The sequence below is a fragment of the Pleurodeles waltl genome, chromosome 2_1, assembly GCF_031143425.1.
Source record: "Pleurodeles waltl isolate 20211129_DDA chromosome 2_1, aPleWal1.hap1.20221129, whole genome shotgun sequence".
Lineage (NCBI taxonomy): Eukaryota > Metazoa > Chordata > Amphibia > Caudata > Salamandridae > Pleurodeles > Pleurodeles waltl.
In genome coordinates this window covers 775994401-776017493 of record NC_090438.1, presented here as the reverse complement: position 1 = coordinate 776017493, position 23093 = coordinate 775994401, and the positions used below count along the sequence as shown (strand labels likewise).

General features: G+C 45.8%; 1 protein-coding gene across 1 annotated transcript in view; it reads right to left on the bottom strand.

Annotated features, from left to right (window-relative positions):
- Positions 1-9644: 9644 nt before the first annotated feature.
- DEK (DEK proto-oncogene) overlaps positions 9645-23093 on the bottom strand; it is a 109090-nt gene continuing 95641 nt past the window's right edge. The window contains exon 11 of the mRNA XM_069218237.1: positions 9645-10615. Coding sequence (XP_069074338.1) covers positions 10604-10615 — 12 coding nt within the window. The 3' untranslated portion in view covers positions 9645-10603. The remainder of the gene's footprint in view (positions 10616-23093) is intronic.

The window sequence follows — 23093 nt, the reverse complement described above, 5'->3', positions numbered from 1 at the left end:
TTTACAATAAAATGTACACTGGCATCAGTGTGCATTTATTGTGCTGAGAAGTTTGATACCAAACTTCCCAGTTTTCAGTGTAGCCATTATGGTGCTGTGGAGTTCGTGTAAAACAGACTCCCAGACCATATACTCTTATGGCTACCCTGCACTTACAATGTCTAAGGTTTTGCTTAGACACTGTAGGGGCACAGTGCTCATGCACTGGTACCCTCCCCTATGGTATAGTGCACCCTGCCTTAGGGCTGTAAGGCCTGCTAGAGGGGTGTCTTACCTATACTGCATAGGCAGTGAGAGGCTGGCATGGCACCCTGAGGGGAGTGCCATGTCGACTTACTCATTTTGTCCTCACTAGCACACACAAGCTGGTAAGCAGTGTGTCTGTGCTGGGTGAGGGGTCTCTAGGGTGGCATAATACATGCTGCAGCCCTTAGAGACCTTCCCTGGCATCAGGGCCCTTGGTACCAGAGGTACCAGTTACAAGGGACTTATCTGGGTGCCAGGGTGTGCCAATTGTGGAATCAAAAGTACAGGTTAGGGAAAGAACACTGGTGCTGGGGCCTGGTTAGCAGGCCTCAGCACACTTTCAATTCAAAACATAGCATCAGCAAAGGCAAAAAGTCAGGGGGTAACCATGCCAAGGAGGCATTTCCTTACAAATACCAAACACCATATATTTCAGTGAAGCCATTATGTAGCTGCTGAACTCTTAATGTGTCCAGTACATACATTAAGATGGCTGCCTGAACACTTGTAATGTCTAGCAATTGAAGTAGGTATCACGGGGGTACATATGCTCATGCAGATGTGCCCTCACATGTAATAAAATGCACCCTGCCTTAGGGTTCTAATGCCTGCTGAGAGGTGACTTACACATTTCATGCAGTGGTTGTGGGCATTGCAAAGGGTGTGTGCTATGTCATGGTTTCAAAAAGGTTTTCACCATTTTAAGCATTCTGCAGTGTCAGTCTTTGTGCAATCTGTGTGGGTCCCTTAGGGTGGCATAATACATGCAACAGTCCTTATGGACCTCTTTAGTACCCATGCCCTGGATATCAAGGGTACCATTTACCAGGAACTAAAAAGGGTGCTAAAGACCTTGCTAATTGGGTTATAGTGAAACGAGTATCTTGCTTTAAGTAGGGGAAAGAGCACTAGCACTGTGAGACCCAGAGCACTTTCAGTCAAAAAGAACAAGTTACTTATCTTCGGTAACTAATTATCTGGTAGAGACCTATTCTAGTTGCATATTCCTTACCTTAGAATTTCTCCCAGGGGTCAGTCTGGATCAAGAGATTTTTCTCAAGCGGTACTCCTACACGCTCACATAGCAGCAGTCGATTAAGTGTTCGTCATAGGCATCAGGGTCACCGGATGGGATGTCGCTGGTCATATATAGACAGCACCCTGACGTCAGTTTTTCACATCTTTCCATTCCAGAAGCGTGAAGCCATGTACACTGACCCCTGGTGCGCCAGAACTAGGGCCCTGAAAGGGAAGTCCCTGTCCCTAGAAATCATTTTGCAGAGCAGGGAAGATGGGTGGGTCGGTAAGGAATCTGCAACTCAATTCGGTCTCTATTAGAGATGTTACTGAAGTTAAGTAACTTGTTCATCTGCCAATGCGTAGCACGTTGATACAATAACCCTTCTAGAGATTTTTCTCTTCTGCAATGCCCGACCTCTTTCCACCCACATACCAAAGAGCTGGTCATCCACTCCGAACTCTTTGGACGTACAAGCTACAACACCAACACGTTGTGTCCAGGCGGAGTCTCTCCTCTTGCTTACAAGGATGCAGGGGTGCATAAAGAGTAGGCAAAGTGATGGATTGCCTACATGAAAGGGTGTAACCACCTTTGGTTTATAAAAAATAAAAAGCCCTATCTATGAAGTACCACTTTGTCAGTGTGAGTAAGAAAAGGCCTCTTTTTGACAGTTAGCCCAAACTTTTTTCCTAGTAGGTTATGTAGCCTAGAGGTTGTTCATGCTCAGGACCCCTGCTAACCAGGTCACCTGGGTCAGAGCTCTTTTCCTAACCTGTTGTGATGCATTGGCACAATTGGAGACACCTTTAGCATCCCCCCCCCCCCATTAAGCCCCTAGTAAATGGAACTTTGGTACCTAGGGCCGGGGGTACTAAGGGTTGGCCCCTGAGGGCAACATCACCGATAGTGCCACCCTCTAGGGCCATGCATTCAGGTGCACCCAGCACTGCCATTGGAGGCAGAGTGTCTTGATGTGAGACACCCCTCTGGCAGGCCTTCCCGTGCTAAGGCAGGGTGCACTATACTATATGTTAGGGCATAGCTGCATGAGCAATATGCACCCCCACCCCTTATGATCTCACCATGCCTCACCCCTGACACTCCCTCCCCCCACCACATACACACCCCTCGGGGACACCTAGGATACACCTTTTTAACTTACCTCTGCAGTGCTTTTCCAAGAGGTCCCCCCAGTGACCCTGCTGCAGAGACCTTTCCCCACTGCTCCTGCCAGAACGTAAAGCCACCCGCACTTCTCCAGCTGTGACAGTGTGCCCACCAACTGCAAAAAAACTTGGTAAACCTACTGTGCAATTGTATATGTATTTTTAAAGGTTATCCTCCATCGATTCCTCTAGTGCGTAAATTAGGCACGAAAATATTTTTATTAAACTCCTTTGAGTGTGTGAGTTGCAAGATTGAGGCTGAGTACAAGAAATGCTTTGCACTTCAAGACTGGCCTAACTGCGTGACCAAGCAACCATAAAAATGAGAGCATTGAGTAGTCTAGTTTTAATCCCTGTAAACCAACATGTACTTGCCTGGACCTCCTGCACAGTGTGCGTAGTTTTCCACACTACATGGAGGGTCAGCCTCCTACCAATTATACCACAAGTGAGAGCATGGCTGCATGAGCATTATGGCCCCTACACTGTCTAAGTCCATTATTAGACATTGTAGGGCAATGAAGCCATATTGAGTATATGGGCTAGGAGTTTGTCACTACGAACTCCCCAGCTCCATGATGGCTTTACTGAACGCTAACGAGTTTTGTATCAAACTTCAGCTTAATAAACCCAAACTGATGCCAGTGTTTTTTTTTTTTTTTAAACCGCACAGGGGCATCTTAGAGATGCTGCCTTAAAACCAACCAACACTAGTGTGTGGCTGACCGGTCTCTACCAGCCTGCTATCACCAGACCAGTTTCTGACCCTCACAGGTGAGAGCCATTGTGTCCTCAGGGGTCAGAAACAAAGCTTACTTTTTATGGAGGTGCTTCACACCTACCCCTAGCAGGAAAAGCAACACTCTGCTTAGGACACTCCAGTCAGTTGAGCTGCTGCCTGCCCCCCACCCAAGCCCCACTGTTTGGCAGCAGGTCCGGCAGGAAAATTAGCAAGCAGAGGAGTGTCCGCCTCAGTTAGGACCACACCTAGAGTGCCCAAAGCAGAATCCTCCATATTGGGTTCAAGGATGATGGCAAATAGGAACGGCAATTCCAAACCCGAATCAAGTGTGCTGGCCAGTATGACACCTGCAGCCTCAACTTGAAGGAATCCCCCTGACCATGACCAGCTCCGGTAAAGGTTTTCCAATGTCCAAAGGCACCCCAGGCCTTGGGGAGTCCAGACAGCCCCCCGGCATCCAGTGTCATCTCATCTTACCTGCCCAGCAACTGGTCTTTGTCCAGCTTCCTGTACAGAGTCTGCAGATTCTTTGTGAAACTGATGATCTCCATTACTTCGCACTGGGTGCATGACACAGTGTTTGCACCCTGCTGCCGCTGGTAGTGTGCGTTTGGTGCTACCTTATGTGCTGATCTAAACCCCCATGGCCTGTGTCCTGTTACTGGAGAGGATTGCATGCAAACCGAGCAGTTTAATTGCCTCCAGTCTCCATTGGTGTCTATTGGGCACCAGACACCAACTGACTGCTGCACCCAGCCACTCCCATGCCGGTGGTGGTGCAACCTTGGTGCCTCCTTGAACCTTGCCCTGTGGACACCTAAATCCAAAATGACTGGAATAGTAAATAGAGCACTTACTTGTACATTTTGATTGTTTTCCTCCTATAGGATTGCAATGAATTTACTGATTGCAGTGTAAAGAAATGGCTCCCTGTTGCAGTTACCCCCCACTTTTTGCCTGATACTGACTTGACTGAGAAGTGTGCTGGGACCCTGCTAACCAGGCCCCAGCACCAGTGTTCTTTCATCTAAAATGTACCATTGTTTCCACAATTGGCACAACCCTGGCACCTAGGTAAGTCCCTTGTAACTGGTACCTCTGGTACCAAGGGCCCTGATGCCAGGGAAGGTCTCTAAGGGCTGCAGCATGTCTTATGCCACCCTAGGGACCCCTCACTCAGCACAGACACACTGCTTGCCAGCTTGTGTGTGCTGATGGGGAGAAAATGACTAAGTCGACATGGCACTCCCCTTAGGATGCCATGCCAACCTCCCACTGCCTGTGGCATAGGTAAGTCACCCCTCTAGTAGGCCTTACAGCCCTAAGGCAGGGTGCACTATACCACAGGTGAGGGCATATGTGCATGAGCACTATGCCCCTACAGTGTCTAAGCAAAACCTTAGACATTGTAAGTGCAGGGTAGCCATAAGAGTATATGGGCTGGTAGTCTGTCAAAAACGAACTCCACAGCTCCATAATGGCTACACTGAATACTGGGAAGTTTAGTATCAAACTTCTCAGAATAATAAACCCACACTGATGCCAGTGTTGGATTTATTAAAAAATACACACAGAGGGCATCTTAGAGATACCCCCTGTATTTTACCCAATTGTTCAGTGCAGGACTGACTGGTCTGTGCCAGCCTGCTGCTGAGAGACGAGTGTCTGACCTCATGCGGTGAGAGCCTTTGTGCTCTCTGAGGACAGAAACAAAGCATGCTCTGGGTGGAGGTGCTTCACACCTCCCCCCTGCAGGAACTGTAACACCTAGCAGTGAGCTTCAAAGGCTCAAGCTTCGTGTTACAATGCCCCAGGGCACTCCAGCTAGTGGAGATGCCCGCCTCCTGGACCCAGCCCCCACTTTTGGCAGCAAGTCCAGGAGAGATAATGAGAAAAACAAGGAGGAGTCACTGGCCAGTCAGGACAGCCCCTAAGGTGTCCTGAGCTGAGGTGACTAACTTTTAGAAATCCTCCATCTTGCAGATGGAGGATTCCCCCAATAGGATTAGGGATGTGACGCCCTCCCCTTGGGAGGAGGCACAAAGAGGGTGTACCCACCCTCAGGGCTAGTAGCCATTGGCTACTAACCCCCCAGACCTAAACACGCCCTTAAATTTAGTATTTAAGGGCTTCCCTGAACCTAAGAATTTAGATTCCTGCAACAACAAGAAGAAGGACTGCCTAGCTGAAAACCCCTGCAGAGGAAGACCAGAAGACAACAACTGCCTTGGCTCCAGAAACTCACCGGCCTGTCTCCTGCCTTCCAAAGAACTCTGCTCCAGCGACGCCTTCCAAAGGGACCAGCGACCTCTGAATCCTCGGAGGACTGCCCTGCTTTGACGACAAGAAACTCCCGAGGACAGCGGACCTGCTCCAAAAAGACTGCAACTTTATCCAAAGGAGCAGCTTTAAAGAACCCTGCAATCTCCCCGCAAGAAGCGTGAGACTTGCAACACTGCACCCGGCGACCCCGACTCGGCTGGTGGAGAACCAACACCTCAGGGAGGACCCCCGGACTACTCTACGACTGAGTACCAAAACCTGTCCCCCCTGAGCCCCCACAGCGCCGCCTGCAGAGGGAATCCCGAGGCTTCCCCTGACCGCGACTCTCTGAAACCTAAGTCCCGACACCTGGAAAGGACCCTGCACCTGCAGCCCCCAGGACCTAGAGGACTGGACTTTCACTGCAGAAGTGACCCCCAGGAGTCCCTCTCCCAAGTGGAGGTTTCCCCGAGGAAGCCCCCCCTTGCCTGCCTGCAGCGCGGAAGAGATCCCTTGATCTCTCATTGACTTCCATTGCGAACCCGACGCTTGTTCTAACACTGCACCCGGCCGCCCCCGCGCCGCTGAGGGTGAAATTTCTGTGTGGGCTTGTGTCCCCCCCGGTGCCCTACAAAACCCCCCTGGTCTGCCCTCCGAAGACGCGGGTACTTACCTGCTGGCAGACTGGAACCGGGGCACCCCCTTCTCTCCATTGAAGCCTATGCGTTTTGGGCACCACTTTGAACTCTGCACCTGACCGGCCCTGAGCTGCTGGTGTGGTAACTTGGGGGTTGCTCTGAACCCCCAACGGTGGGCTACCTTGGACCAAGAACTGAACCCTGTAAGTGTCGTACTTACCTGGTAAAACTAACAAAAACTTACCTCCCCCAGGAACTGTGAAAATTGCACTAAGTGTCCACTTTTAAAATAGCTACTTGTGAATAACTTGAAAAGTTTACATGCAATTGAAATGATTCAAAGTTCCTAATGTACTTACCTGCAATACCTTTCAAACAAGATATTACATGTTAAATTTGAACCTGTGGTTCTTAAAATAAACTAAGAAAAGATATTTTTCTATACAAAACCTATTGGCTGGATTTGTCTGAGTGTGTGTACCTCATTTATTGTCTATGTGTATGTACAACAAATGCTTAACTACTCCTTGGATAAGCCTACTGCTCGACCACACTACCACAAAATAGAGCATTAGTATTATCTTTTTACCACTATTTTACCTCTAAGGGGAACCCTTGGACTCTGTGCATGCTATTCCTTACTTTGAAATAGCACATACAGAGCCAACTTCCTACACACAGTCTACTTTTGCCAGTGAAAAGTCTTGCTATCTGAAAAGTACTTCTACAGCTAATTTTTACCAGAAGTCCTATTGTTATTTGAAAGTATTCCAAACCTAAAACTGTACTTGCCTGCAACAGTGATTCCCTTGGTTCTGAAATAAGGCATTTTTATACAAGCATTGGACTGTAGTTAGTCATTGAGTGTGTGCCTCATTTCTTGAATGTGTGTACAACAAACGCTTAACACTCCCCTCTGGTAAGCCTAACTGCTCACCCACACTGCTGCAAGAGAGCATTAGTACTATTTATTTTAGCCTCTAGGGAGCCACTGACGGCGTCCACTATATCTTACTTTGGTATATAGTATATACAAAGCCAGCTTCCTACAGTTGTGAACTACAATGGTCAGGGCTGTCTCCGAAGCCAATCTGAGCAGGTGATATACATGTTGGAATCCCATTTGGATACTTGCGGTATCATTAACTTGTAGGGATGATGCCATTGCCTAGCAAAGGTGCAGAAAAATTCTGCTGCACGGATAACTCTGCGTTCTTTAAAACATTTCAAAGCATACCCCAATTGGTCTTCGAAGTTCTGAGACCCATCAAAAGGCATATTCATTAGTGATGCCTCTGAGCTAAGGTAGCACATGTATACCTCTTGTGGTTCTGTGACCAATATCTTCCTTTAGTGGCAGCATGACTTGAATTCTGAGTTTAAAAAGACATTGTTCCCTGGCACCCTGAAAAACATTTTTTGAAGTTGAAAAAAAGTACCCCTACAAAACTCTCTAGATACAATCTAGCATTTGGAGGATATTCTAAAGTAAGTAATCTTCAGAAACATGTGTCCCTCAGAAATAGTAGGAAAGGGCACAGCCTTCTCCGTAGAGGACTTGAGGTAGCTTTCCAAGTGTTGAGGATGTTGGTGATTACAAGTGATTTGAGGGATGACCATTGTGGTATGCAGCACTGAGGGTTCGATGTCAAGAGTAGAAGCAGACCGTTGGGTCATCTATCTTCAGACAAGTGCAATTCCATTAGTCATTTCAGTGAAAAATTACAGGAATGTGGGATTGAAATTTCAGAAGTTTGGAGGTGGTCGATACAGGTGGATTATTTTAAAGCGCTATTAGTTTGTTAACTTCGTTGGTGATGTTGCTATAATACTTGCTTTTGGTTGAGTGAAGTGTTGCAGTAGCTCGAGGCCTTCTGGTTCTTAATTTTCTTTTTTTACTGCTGATGGGAACATTTCTTAGCGAGTCTTTGGAGTAAGGGGCTTTGCCCACACATGCTTGTTTAGGTTGAAGCATGAGTTATTCAAATGGTCTTCCAGAAAGGCATCAGGAAGGTGGTGTGTTAGATGTGGAAATAGACCGGGTGGGAGGAGTTGGAGCATTAGGTTGCTGAAAGGCAGTGTCCTAAATATCTGAAGGTTTTTCTTTGCTGGCCCCAGCATGGTGATAGCAAGTTGATCAGTACAGCAGTAAGGGCATTCATTGGATGTATGGTGTGGTGGAGAAGATGAAGTTAAGGATTTCACTGAGTATATTAGCACAATGACATACTACTTCACATGCGGGTGAAAAGGTTGTCTAGCCTTTGTTTCTTGCTTGAGTAGCCTAGGGAGTTTGAAGTCACCACAGGTGGTGGTGTGAGCATTTATTTGGTTTGTCTGGACTTCCTAAAGATGAAGTGGAAGGTGGCGGCTGAGTTGCTAGAGCAAGAGAAGTAACATTTGAGGAACGACATGGGGTCAGAATTTACTTGCTTAGGGTGCAGGACCAGGACCTATGGATGGCAGTGAAGTCATCCCTTATGTCTGTAGTCTGCACACTGGAACCTATAGTCTGAGTGAACAAGGACAACTGGTATTTGCCAGGGTATGCAGGGGCAGAAAGAGGACAGGTTTCTGTGAAGAGTATACCAAGCTCAAGATGGATAATGAAGTGTCTGGAGGACCTGCAAATGTGTTATTGAGCATGAACTGAAGTGTTTGAGGGTGTGTGGTGGTTAGTAGTGTGGGTAGGAGAGATTGGTATGAAGCAGTGTGCTGGTATAATTGCGGGCATGGGTAATAGTCTGGGCACAAAATCTTCCCCTGTACATGCTTCCTGATGTTCAGTGGAGCAGAACTATCATTAAGCCATTCCTGGCCCTAAGAGGACCAAAAAGGTGAAAAATGTCCTTAGCTGAGGACACGGATATGACTGGATTCCTTGAATTTTTCACTAAAGTCAGGGTGGTGGGAAAGAGGTTTCAGGTGGGAAGTTGTGAGGTCACTTCTGGTAGAGGCGGACGTATGGACCTCCAGTGATGTTACCTTATGTACAGATGAATGTGGAATGAGCTGCTTGTTTGGCTTATTTTAAAGTTGGATTTGGCAGACAACCAGTGAGCACAAAAACGAAAAATTTGATTTGAAGGTGAATCCCTAATTTGGCATTCAGGGCGTCAATAATATACAAGCACACTAGAAAGTTGGGAGATTTACTGAGGACAAAGGAATGGCAGAAGGCCAAGCATGCTTGAAGATTTTCTGATACAACATTCCAATTGCACCCCTCCCCCCATTAAGAAAATTCTACTGTGTAGACAGAATGTGTCAACATAGCCCTTATGCTTTTGGCTATGCCAATCCTTAAAGGCCATCTTCCCTCGGAATAGGACTTGGCTTGCCTCTCTGGCCTATAACTCCAGTAGAGTGCATTAAAGACCAGCATAACAAAGCAGAAGTTGCACTCTTCATAACAAATTTACATATAGTGGGGACCACAAGCCAGAGATCTGCTGGGTAATCCGAAAATTTGGTACAGTCTGGGTTGTGTAGTTTGACTACTCACAGCATCCAAGTTGTTCATCACTTAACACTTACTTTAAAAAATGACTCCGGACTGAAACAGAGCATTTTTATTTTTTTTTATTAATCAACACACTGAACAAACCATTTGCAGTATCTTGTACAGTCAAAATGAAAACATTTATGTATAAAACTGTAAAATATGCAGGTGTTTCACAAAAATCCAGGTGCAACTGATAAAACAATAGTAAAGGATACCTTTAATATTTAACTCCGTTTCTACTGCCATTTTTCAGCTGAATACTGCAACATACTCACTCTTTCAGACATTCAATTAAAAAAGGGGGAGAACCACCCCATTCCACAAACACTTTATTTACACATTCACACGTTAAAAAAAAAAAGTACAAAAATATCAACACCTAAAGCTTAGTTCAACTATGTTTGAACAAGTTCTCATTGAGAAAATGCATCTAGGTTATAGTTTAACATTCCTGAAATTTAAATAATTCGGAAAAGTGTGGCATATACAGTGAGTATTGAACTTATTGGATATAAATGAATATAACATTTCACTGCCTTCCCTTCAAAAACTGTTGTGGTATATTCAAAATTTACCAAATGAGAAATACTGCATTAATCAATACATCTGCCATGTGCACAAAGGCAACATGATAAATCTCTGAATTGAAATTACTTAACTAGACTAAATATGAACATTAAAATGTATCAACCCATAAACAATGAGAATATTAAGACATACCGAAAACAAACATGTACAAAAACTGAAATCGAGTCAACAAGTGTTCTTGCCGAGACATGCATATTACTAAAATATCCAGCTACTTTAAAAAAGATGAAAGGTTTAATAAAGCAATATACAAACGCGCACACAACCCTCCCCAAATAATATGCAAAATCAACTGCTTAAAATTCAATGCTATACCACAAGTGGTAAAATGAAAGAATATACAATCTGTTGCTGGTGTTGGGTATTTACAGCTTTTGATCCGTAGGAGGATGTTTCAGCTCGTCTCCGTTAATTGCCACAACAAAAGTTCCATCATCACGAAATTAACTGAAGAGAAGGTTTCAAGGAAACAAAAATAAACAAGTCTTTAAAAAAAATGTATAAACTATACAGTAATCAAGTACTGACAAGACAAGCTGTTAAAAGCAAACAGTATGATGCAGGTCTAATTTTTGTATCTCATCTTAAGTGCATTCCATTCACAATGTGAATGAGAGAAGAAAAAAAAAAAAAAAAAGACTTATCTTTAGTAATGATCTTTCTGGCCAATACTCTGCATGCAGATTTCTCAACTTTTGAATATCCCAGGCCTTTTCAAAAGCTTCCCATGTTGGTAAGGGGCACAGACTCCACTGCCTGGGGTCAAAAGTACCCCCACCAGCACAAAGATAAGTTTCCAATCAATTTTTTTAATGTCTGATATGAGCAGGATGAACCGGTTACTTACCTTCGGTAACCTGTTATCTGGTGGAGACTATATCTAGCAGCAGTTTCCTCACCTTAGAATTATCTCAGGCGGCAGACTGGGTCCGGGAGAGTTTGTGAGCAGTACCCTTGTGTGCAGATAGGTGGCATCGATCGGCGTTGTCCATGCCAGAAGTGACATTTGCAGCACCTATTTAGGTGCTACGCAGGTGTGCTGACGTCAATTTCTTTTCAGAGCTTTCCATGCCAGAAGCACTGAGCCATGAAGAACACAGACCACTGTGTGGAAAACTAGGGCCCTGCAAGAGACAGCCCTGTCCCTAGAAATCGGTTTGCAGAATGGGGAAGATGGGTGCATAGGTAAGGAATCTGGAGCTAGATAGTCTCCATCAGATAAGACATTACCAACGTTAATTAACTTGATCATCTCATACAGACTTCTAGCTGCAGATTTGTTAAAATAGATACCAAACCCCGGAGTAGGTGTGCGGACCAATTCCAGACCAGAAAGTCCTGGTGGAACCTTTGAGCAAGATGCCCACCACTACAGACCCAATTGTCTAGGCAGTAATGTTTAGTAAACGTGTGCAGGGAAACCCACATTGCTGCCTGGCAGATATCCAGGACTGGAACACTGCATGCTAATGCAGTGGTCGCTATACAAGCCCTCTGGTGGTTGCTTCTTGGACAATGCGTAGCAGATTTTAATGCAGAGAAAGACCGATCTGGAGATTGTCCTTTTCTACACAGCACAACCCTTTTTTTAGCCCAGGCATTACCTACAGAGAATTGATCGGCCACCTGGAGTTACTGTTGGTGTGTAGAAAGTAGGTAAGATTATGGACAGACCTACATGAAAGGGCGTGACCACCTTAAGAAGAAAGGAGGCCCTCATGCGAAACACCACTGGGTCAGGATGAATAGATAAACAGGGTGGCTTGGATAAGGCCTGTTGCTCAAAAACTCATCAGGTAGAGGTTATAGCCACGAGAAAGCAATTTTGATGGTGAGCAACCTCCGGGGACAACTGAGAAGCGGCTCAAAGGGAGCACACATGAATGTCAGAACCAGATTCAAATCCCAGCGAAGCATGAAAAAAGGGAAAATGAGGAAAAATATTAAACCTTTTAAAAATCTATGTACAGTAGGAAATGTGAAGAGGGTTGATTAGGCAATCTCAAACGCAGAGACAGCAGAAAGATAACCCTTAAGAGTGCCAGACTCTCCATGCCCAATCCGGTCCCCTAAGAGTAACTTGGGGCCGGTCGTTCTTGAGAACTTTGGGAGAGGAGTGATATGGACAGAAAGACATACAGGAGGCTTATGCTCCACTTTAGACAAAAAGCGTCTAGAAGCAAGAACAGCCTTTAAAACATCAACATGGAAAACTGCTGACATCCGTTCTTGATGAAGGCGAACAGATCTAACCACGGCTCTCCCCACCGCTGAGAGCCCTTGTGCCACCTCCGAATGGAGGTGACATTTGTGATCCGCTAAGCAACCGCAGCTCAGTTCGTCAACCCTGCCATTCAGAGAACCCACCAGGTGTTGAACTACCAGGGAAATACCAAGATGTTCCAGCCACGTCTAAAGGCACAGGGCCTCTTGACAAAGGGCCTACAACCCCACTCCAACCCTTTGTTGCAGTACCACATGGCAGTGGTACTATGAGCAAACACCTGCACCAGCCTCCCCTTGATGGAAGGTAGGAAGGCTTTCAATGCCAATTTGATCGCATGCAACTTCAGCATATTGATCTATAGTCAGGAATCTGCTGACGACCAGTCCTCTGATCTCCACCTCATTAAAGGAGTGACATCGGTCACTGTCAGATCTGATTTGGGGGAAGGGAAAAGGACGTCCCAGTGACCCAATCATAGTTAGCCACCACTGCAGATCTTCCGCAGCTCCCTCCGATACATGGACCATGTTGGAGATTTCCCTGATGCTCATTGGCACTTTAGGTCCCAAGGCACAGCCTGGATATGCCAATGTGCATTTGTTATTAACAGGATACAGGAGGCCATAGGTTCCAGCAGCCTTAGATTACCTAGCTGAAATCCAGGCTAGAGGCTGAAACATAGGTATCATATCCTGGACTCTCCACTCAGGAGGATAAGCCTGAAACTGCACTATGTCCAGAACAGCTCCCATGGAAAGGAGCGTCAGAGAAAGTCAGGTGTGACTTTAGCATGTTGACAGTGAACCCCAGGGAATGCAGGAGGTCTGCCATACTTTGGAGGTAGGAGATGCAGGTTTGGACCAGTCCACCATCAAAAGCTAGTTGGGATTGGTAAGGACTGGCACCCCAAATCTATACAGATGAGCTGTAACCATAGCCATCACTTTGGTGAACACCTGAGGGGCACTGGTAAGGCCAGAAGGGAGCACAGCAAACAGTACTTGTGGCCTACTGTGAACCGCAGGTAATGCCTGTGAGCAGGCCGGATGGGAATATGGAAATGTGTCCTCCAAGCCCAACTCTACCATTCAGCCTCCTGGGTCCAGGGCATACAGAACCTGAGCTAACATGAGCCTTTTGAACTTCTTTTGAGGATGTAGTTGAGAGGCCATAGGTCCCGGATAGGACAAAGGACACCTTCCTTTTTTGACACCAGAAAGTAGTGGGAATAGCAAACACCTCACTTCTGGGGGCAGCACCCTCCCTATGGCTCCCATGGCCAAGAAAGCAGTGACTTCCTGGGGGAGATGTTACAGATGACAGTAGCATGGGGAGGGAGTAGCCCCTTAAGACGATCTGCAAAACCCATCTGTTCAGTGTTATGGACTGCCAATGGGGCAGGTGATGGCAACTCCTGCCAACTGGATGCCCATGATGGAATGAGGGCAGTTTAGGGGGATTTGGAGACTGCGGCTGGACTCAAATGCTCACTGCCCTAACCACAAGCTCTCTGGGTACTGTGCAGTCACCCATGCAAAGGCTGGGGAGCATGCGCACAGGCTGAGAGGGTAGTGGTGCAGCTGAAAACCTCTTCCATGGCCATGAAACGTGGATTGTGGGTGACATGAGGCCATAGAAAAGCACATGACCCAGCTATAGCCGAACATCTTCCCCAAAGTATTCAGCCTCTTAGAGTTCCTTGTCCAGAGTTGCCTTAGGAAATGTGCCAGGATTTACATGGAATGTAGAGGCATGGACTACCAAGCTCGCTGGGGTAGGGTGTCTGGTGAGGAAGTTTGGGTCCCCTGGGAAAGGAGGAGGCCATGGGCAATCATCCTATTTACAGGAGCCCCTATGCTGGGTTTGGACCATGTCCCCCAAAAGAACATCTGTGAGGGCTTCATTTAACAGGAGTAGTCTCGCCTGCCACTGAGGAAAACTGAAGGTCAAGGACCTGAGCTGTTCTGTGCCCCACCATAGTGAATGATGCTCCCTCCTCCGTTAGCCACAGAAGGGGTAGAAAGCATACCAGAATCTGGAGAAATATCCAGTACACTGGCTTTACCCAGTTCCTCATTATTAAGGTCTTCAAAGGGCAGGTATTCTTCAGGGTCCAGGGACCGCTCCCAGAGTGGAGGAATAGTATTCAGGCTTCGACCTGAGAGGCATGGCTACAGAAGGTGTCTGAAACTATGAATCAACATCCCTCTGGCTCTGTATCAGAGTCGGGGATTGTAGGCAAGTGCCCCCTTTTGACATAACCCCCACTTTTTGCCTGGTATTCAATGCAACTTTGACAGAAAGTGCACTGGTTCCTGCTATCCGGGTCCCCAGTCCCAAATCTTTCCCTAAAGCTGTAAAATTGTTCCCTGAATTGTTAAGTCCTTTAGCATCGTCCAAGTCCCTAGTAAATGGTTCCAATGGTACCTAGGGTCATAGGTGCTAAAGAGGGTCCCTACGGGCTGCAGTACAAATCATGCCACACTAAGGGACTCCTCACCAAGCACATCACAGACTGCTATTGTAGGCTGTGTGTCTTGGCGCAGACCAAATTGGTTACATGACATGTCGCATCACCAACACTGCAAGCAATATTTGTAAGTCACCCCTACAACAGACCTAACAGCCCTAAAGCTGGGTGCATTATATTACATGTGAGGGCATATCTGCTAGAGCAGATGTGACAATGTTATGTGTCTGTTTATTCTCAAACGCAGTAAGTGGCCAGGAAAGCCCTTTTAATGGATGTGCTGGACACGGGTCAATACAAGCTCCCTAGCTACATGATGGCTTCACTGAAGATAGAGATGAAATATCAAACATCTCATACTGGTGAACCCACACTGGTGCCGCCGCCCGCACCCCTGGGAGTCTGAGGGCTGCTTACAGGACAACGGGGGCACTCTAGGTCCAGGGTGTTCCTAGAGTCCCGACTGGGGCTTCCTCCTGATCCTTTTTCAGCTCAGAGGGAGCTGGTTTTCTGGTTGTCCAATGTCAGCTGACCAGTACCCAGGGTACTGGCGCCACTCGGCCACTGGAGTGTCCAGTGCCACTAAACCTGGCACACTTGTATGTCGTGTCCGGCTGTCGGGGCCAGCTGTGGCTTCCTGTTGCAGAGTTTTCGGCCAGTCAGTGAAGTGACCCTCACTAGCTTGTTGGTTCTTGTTTGGTTGTCGAGTGGTGCCTCCATTCAGAAGGGAGATCTGGGGTGATTCATGAAGCCTGGAGGTCCGCTGGGTTGAGGTCAATCCAGTGTCCAGCTCCTCCACAGTGGTGATTTTCAGGTCTTGGGTGCAGCAGGCAGGGTTTGGCACATTTTCTAGGGCGGCAGGTACACAGGTCTCTTGCTTTGGATGTTCTTTGGTGCGGTCGGTCTTTTCAAATCTGATTTCTTGGTCTTGAGATGCCCACTAAATACTACATTTAGTGGGTGTTTTAGGAGAAACCTAGTAGTGTCCAATGGGACACTTACCTATGGGTGGCTCCATCCAATTTAGTGACCACTTCCCATGGGAAGGGTCACCTCCCTAAACCTGATTGGCTATTTTCCTCCATTCCAAGATGGGGGAAACTGAATTTGAGGGTCCACTTCGCAGTCAATACCTTAGGCTTGGTGCATGCTAGGTGAGGCCACTCCCACCCTTTGTGTGGTTTACCGCCTTTGCTCCCTCCAAAAGTGGGAGTTTGCAAAGGGGAAGGACATCTGCTGCTAGTAGAGGCCTGGGGATAGTGTTTCAAGGGCATTACCCTTTTTGAAGCTCACTGCCAGGGCAGAGCACATTCCTGTATTTTTTTTGAGGGGGCGGCATTGTTTTACAAACGAGAGCCAGAGCCCTCCCTCAAGGTTTGTATATTGCCTGTCTGGATGTGGCAGGCTGGCTGGGGGGGGCGGAAATCTATAAGTCGACCCCCTGGGGACATTGAATAATAAGTCCACTATTGGGACCAGTTTGGATTTATCACTGAGTTGTTTGATACCAAACAACCCACTGTTCAAAGTAGCCATTATGTAGCTGGGAAACTAGGGCGGTGTTAAGGGGGGGGGGGGAGAGGGGGGTTAACTGGAGTAAGACTGAAAAAGACATTTCATAACTTGTTTTATAAGTCTATGAGACCAGAGGGATGGTTCCTTAGATATTCTTCTGTACCTAGAAATGGCTACCAAGTGAACCTTGATGGATGCATGGGAAAGACAGGAGCATGCTAGATGAAGTAGGTAAAGTAATATTTGTTCTTGAGTGGAAGAAAGGGGGTGTATGTGTAGGAAGGTAGCCTCTTTCTAGCCTTGTTACCCCCACTTTTGGCCGGTTTGCGAGTATGTGTCAGGGTGATTTTACTGTCTCACTGGGATCCTGCTAGCCAGGGCCCAGTGCTCATAGTGAAAACCCTATGTTGTCAGTGTGTTTAATATGTGTCACTGGGATGAAAATAAGTTACTCACCTGTAACTGTAGTTCTCCAGTATTGGAATCTTTTGTAGATTCACATGCTTGAATCATTCTCAGTCGTCGAGATGGCCGCCCCCCCCCCCCCGGTATAAATTACACAAGTAGTGTTATAATATATTAACAAAAAGGCCCTAGGCCTCTTCACTTTAATCAGACATTTTAGGAAAAGGTCCAAACAAGTGTCCACCAATCAGGTGACACCACCCTCTAGAATCTTCCTGAAGGAAGCTCCAGCACCTCAGATTTTCCAAGCACAAGTGCGTTAAAGAAAGGAAAAAAAGTAAAAAGGAAGGTGAAAATGAGCCTCTCTGGGGAGGAGGGTGGGTCGCATGTGAATCTATGAAAGATTCCAATACTGGAGAACTACAGTTACAGGTAAGTAACTTATTTTCTTACTCCAGTATTGGAACTTTCATAGATTCACATGCTTGAATCAGAGTAGAGAGCAGTACTTCTGCACATTGTACCATTGTAACCATGTATGATACAAAACACATGCATATATAAAACACACACATATATTATATATATATATATATATATATATATATATATATATATATATATATATATATATATATATATGGAAAATGTCACTTACCCAGTGTACATCTGTTCGCGGCATGAGACGCTGCAGATTCACATGCTTTGCACATCCCGCCATCTAGTGTTGGGCACGGAGTGTTACAAGTTGTTTTTCTTCGAAGAAGTCTTTGAGTCACGAGATCGAGGGACTCCTCCCATTTTCGGCTCCATTGCGCATGGGCGTTGACTCCATCTTAGATTGTTTTCCCCGCAGAGGGTGAGGTAGGAGTTGTGTATTATAGTAATAGTGCCCATGCAATGGAGTGAATATGTATGTACATAATGTAGTTTAAAGTGCTATATTTACAAATGTTCAAGATCAACTTCGAAACAGCTACAGGCTCCCGGGGAGGCGGGTGGGCACATGTGAATCTGCAGCGTCTCATGCCACGAACAGATGTACACTGGGTAAGTGACATTTTCCGTTCGATGGCATGTGTAGCTGCAGATACACATGCTTTGCATAGACTAGTAAGCAGTTATCTCCCCAAAAGCGGTGGTTCAGCCTGTAGGAGTTGAAGTTGTTTGAAACAAAGTTCGTAGTACTGCTTGGTAAACGTATGAGGTGTAGACCATGTGGCTGCCTTACATATTTCAGTCATTGGAATGTTTCCTAGAAAGGCCATGGTAGCACCTTTCTTTCTAGTTGTGTGCCCTCGGTGTAATAGGCAGTTATCTTTTTGCTTTGAGATAACAGTTTTGAATGCATTTAACTATCCATCTAGCAATGCCTTGTTTGGAAATTGGATATCCTGTATGAGGTTTTTGGAAAGCAACAAATAATTGTTTTCCGAATTTGTTTTGTTCTATCAATGTAGTACATTAACGCTCTTTTCATGTCTAATGTATGTAGTGCTCTCTCAGCTACAGCATCTGGCTGTGGGAAGAACACTGGCAGTTCTGTTTGATTCAAGTGGAACGGTGATATGACTTTTGGTAAAAAAAAATTGATTTGTCCGTAGAACTACTTTATGCTTGTGTATTTGAATAAATGGTTCTTGTATGGTAAATGCTTGGATTTCACTTCTTAGAGATGTGATGGCAATTAGAAATGCAACTTTCCATGTTAAATATTGCATTTCACATGAGTGCATGGGCTCAAAAGGTGGCCCCATGAGTCGTGTTAAGACAATGTTGAGGTTCCATGAAGGAACTGGTGGTGTTCTTGGTGGTATAATTCTTTTTAGGCCTTCCATAAAGTCTTTTATGACTGGTATCCTAAACAGTGAAGATGAGTGGGTAATTTGCAGGTATGCTGAAATTGCGGTAAGATGTATCTTAATGGATGAAAAAGCTAGTTTTGACTTTTGCAAATGTAGCAAGTAGCTTACGATGTCTTTAGCAGATGCGTGTAAAGGTTGAATTTGATTATTATGGCAATAATAAACAAACCTTTTCCACTTATTTGCATAGCAATGTCTAGTGGTTGGTTTTCTAGCCTGTTTTATGACTTCCATACATTCCTGTGTAAGGTCTAAGTGTCCGAACTCTAAGACTTCAGGAGCCAAATTGTTAGATTGAGTGATGCTGGATTGGGGTGTCTGATCTGTTGATTGTGTTGAGATAACAGATCTGGTCTGTTTGGTAGTTTGATATGAGGCACTACTGACAGGTCTAGTAGTGTTGTATACCAAGGTTGTTTTGCCCAAGTTGGTGCTATGAGTATGAGTTTGAGTTTGTTTTGACTCAACTGGTTTACTAGATATGGAAGGAGTGGGAGAGGGGGAAAAGCGTATGCAAATATCCCTGACCAACACATCCATAACGCATTGCCCAGAGACTGATCTTGTGGGTACCTGGATGCGAAGTTTTGGCATTTTGCGTTTTCTTTTGTTGTGGCTTTTTACTGGTTGAAATGCTTTTAACGCTAGAAATACTGCCAATAGTTCTAAGTGATTTATGTGAAATTGTTTTTGCTGAGAGTCCCATTGTCCCTGAATGCTGTGTTGATTGAGGTGTGCTCCCCACCCTATCATGGAGGCATCTGTAGTTATTACGTATTGAGGCACTGGGTCTTGAAAAGACCGCCCTTGGTTTAAATTTATATTGTTCCACCATTGAAGCGAGGTGTATGTTTAGCGGTCTATCAACACTAGATCTAGAAGTTGACCCTGTGCTTGTGACCATTGTGATGCTAGGCACTGTTGTAAGGGCCGCATGTGCAATCTTGCGTTTGGGACAATGGCTATGCATGAGGACATCATGCCTAGGAGTTTCATTACTATTTTGACTTGTATTCTTTGGTTTGGATACATGACCTGTATCACATTGTGAAATGCTTGTACTCTTTGTGGACTTGGAGTGGCAATCGCTTTTGCTGTGTCGATTGTTGCCACTAAGTATTGCTGTGTTTGACACGGCTGAAGGTGTGACTGTGTAGTTGATTGAGAAACCTAGTTTGTGTAGGGTTTCTATGACGTACTTTGTGTGTTGGTTTTGATTAACCAATCGTCTAGGTACGGGAACACATGATTTGCTGCCTTCTGATATGCGCGGCTACTACTGCCAGACATTTTGTAAAAACTCTTGGTGCAGTTGTTATTCCGAATGGCAACACCTTGAATTGGTAATGTACCCTTTGGAATACAAATCTTAGGTACTTTCTGTGTGAAGGATGTATTGGTATATGGAAATATGCATCCTTGAGGTCTAGTGTTGTCATGTAGTCTTGTTTGAGAAGTGGGATTACGTCTTGTAATGTTACCATGTGAAAGTGGTCTGATTTGATGTAGGTATTTAATGTTCGTTGATCTAAAATAGGTCTTAGTGTTTTGTCCTTTTTGGGTATGAGAAAGTACAGAGTAAACTCCTGTTCCTTTCTGTTGGATTGGTACTAATTCTATTGCTCCTTTCTGTATCAATGCCTGGATTTCTAGTCCTAGAAGATCCATGTGTTGTTTTGACATTGTGTGTTTTCAGTGGGAGGTTTGGAGGGAATTTGAGAAATTCTATGCAATAACCATGCTGGATAATAGCCAGTACCCAAGTGTCTGTTATCTCCTCCCAATGTTTGTAAAAATTGCTTAGTCTCCCCCCCACAGGTATTATGTGTTGGGGATGTGTGACTTGGAAGTCACTGTTTGTTTTGAGGAGTTTTGGGGCTTTGGAACTTTCCTCTATTCTTTTGGAATTGTCCCCCTCTATATTGCCCCTGAAAACTTCCCCGCTGATATTGGCTTTGATAAGTGGGCCTTGCTTGCGAGGTTGTGGCTTCTGTAGGTTGACCTCGAAACCTCCCCCCCCCCCCCTAAATTGTGTCTTTCGAAATATCCCTCTGCTCTGTGGGAGTAGAGTGCGCCCATGGCTTTTGCCGTATCAGTGTCTTTTTTTAAGTTTCTCAATAGCAGTGTCCACCTCCGGCCCAAACAACTGCTGTTCATTAAAAGGCATATTCAACACGGCTTGTTGTATTTCCGGCTTGAATCCTGACGTACGTAACCATGCGTGTCTCCTTATTGTTACTGCAGTATTCACTGTCCTTGCAGCTGTATCTGCTGCATCCATTGCGGACCGTATCTGATTATTTGAGATACTTTGTCCTTCCTCCACCACTTGTGCCCTTTTCTGGAACTCTTTGGGTAAGTGTTCTATGAAATGCTGCATTTCGTCCCAATGAGCTCTATCGTATCTTGCCAGAAGTGCTTGTGAGTTGGCAATGCGCCATTGGTTTGCTGCTTGTGCTGCAACCCTTTTCCCCGCAGCGTCGAATTTGCGACTCTCCTTGTCTGGAGGTGGAGCGTCTCCCGAGGTATGAGAGTTTGCTCTCTTGCGAGCTGCCCCAACAACCAGAGTCTGGTGTTAATTGCTGCGTAATATAAACAGGGTCTATTGGCGGTGGCTTGTACTTTTTCTCCACCCTTGGAGTTATGGCCCTGCTTTTCACCGGATCCTGAAATACTTGTTTGGAGTGTTTTAGCATTCCAGGGAGCATAGGTAAGCTTTGGTATTGGCTATCAGTGGAGGATATTGTATTAAACAAAAAGTCATCCTCAATTGGTTCTGCATGCAAGGTGACGTTATGAAAAGCAGCTGCCCTCGAGACCACCTGCGTGTAGGATGTACTGTCTTCAGGTGGCGACGGCCTCGCAGGGTAACAGTCTGGGCTGTTATCTGATACCGGAGCATCATAAAGGCCCCATGCGTCGGGATCATCTTGACTCATTGCAGTATGAGTCGGGGATTGCATCAGTGGTGGTGTGGCTACCGGTGATGTGTGCATTGATGGTGGTGGAGATGGTGGCGGAGTGGTTTGTCTTGACACCTTTGCCTGTGGCTGCTTGTCCTTTTCTTGAAAGGCAAGTCTTTTCATTTTAATTGAAGGAAGAGTGCTTATCTTCCCTGTGTCCTTTTGAATGTGGAGCCTCCTTTGTGTGTAATCTGGCTCCATTGACTCAAGTTCTTGTCCGAACTTATGTCCTTGCATTTGGGAGGACAATCCCTGTTCCTCTGTGTAGGAACCTGTTTTCGGTTCCGAGGCTGGATGTTTCGGAATCAAAACCTTTTCGGTCGCCTTTTTGGGCTCCGACGAAACCTTCTTTATTTTCGGCGTTGGTGTCTCGGTGCAGACTCATTTCGGTGCCACTGTCTCGATGCCGAACTTGCTTGGAGCCGCTGGTTTGGGCCAGAGATTGCTGTGTGCCGGTATCTCGACCGGAGTCGGATGACTTCGACACAAGCGTGCCCTTTTTCGGTGCCGATGATCGTCACCTATTTTTCGGGTTAAGCCATGGCCTGTTGGCGGTGGCGTCCCCTGGGCTTTTGTGGTCTTCTCGTGAGTTTTATGTTTCGACGTCTTACTCACTGTTTGGCGTTTCTTCGGGATCAAGCTCGTCTGAGTCAGACTCCTGAATGGAGAAGGTTTCTTCTTCCTCCTCGAAACGCCCTTGTCCTGTCGGCGCCGACGCCATCTGCAGTCTTCTCGCTCTTCGGTCTCTTAATGTCTTCCTCGACCGAAACGCACGACAGGCTTCACAAGTATCTTCCTTGTGCTCTGGAGACCAACACAAGTTACAGACCAGATGCTGATCTGTATACGGATACTTGTTATGACATTTTGGGCAGAAGCGGAATGGGGTCCGTTCCATCAGCCTTTAAGAGACGTGGCCGGGCCGACCAGGCCCGGACGGGGGATCGAAAAAAAATCCGAAGGGCCACCGGAGTTCTTCAAAAGTCGGTGTCGATCTGTTGTAACTAACCAGATACCGAACGCAAACAATACCGGCGAATTTTCCGAGATTTTAACTTTCCGACCCGAAACACGGAGCGAAAAGGAACACGTCCGAACCCGATGGCGGAAAAAAAACAATCTAAGATGGAGTCGACGCCCATGCGCAATGGAGCCGAAAATGGGAGGAGTCCCTCGATCTCGTGACTCGAAAAGACTTCTTCGAAGAAAAACAACTTGTAACACTCCAAGCCCAACACTAGATGGCGGGATGTGCAAAGCATGTGTATCTGCAGCTACATATATACATACATATACACATACATACATATGTAAACATACACACACACATACATGAATACTTCAAAGAAAATAGGATATGTCAATACTATCGTTAATTATCTCCACTTTTCTGTTACTCTTTTTTTTTTCCTTCAAATTATAACTATCTGTACATAAAAGATAAACAATGTGCATACCTGTTCTAGGATGGAGGGATGAA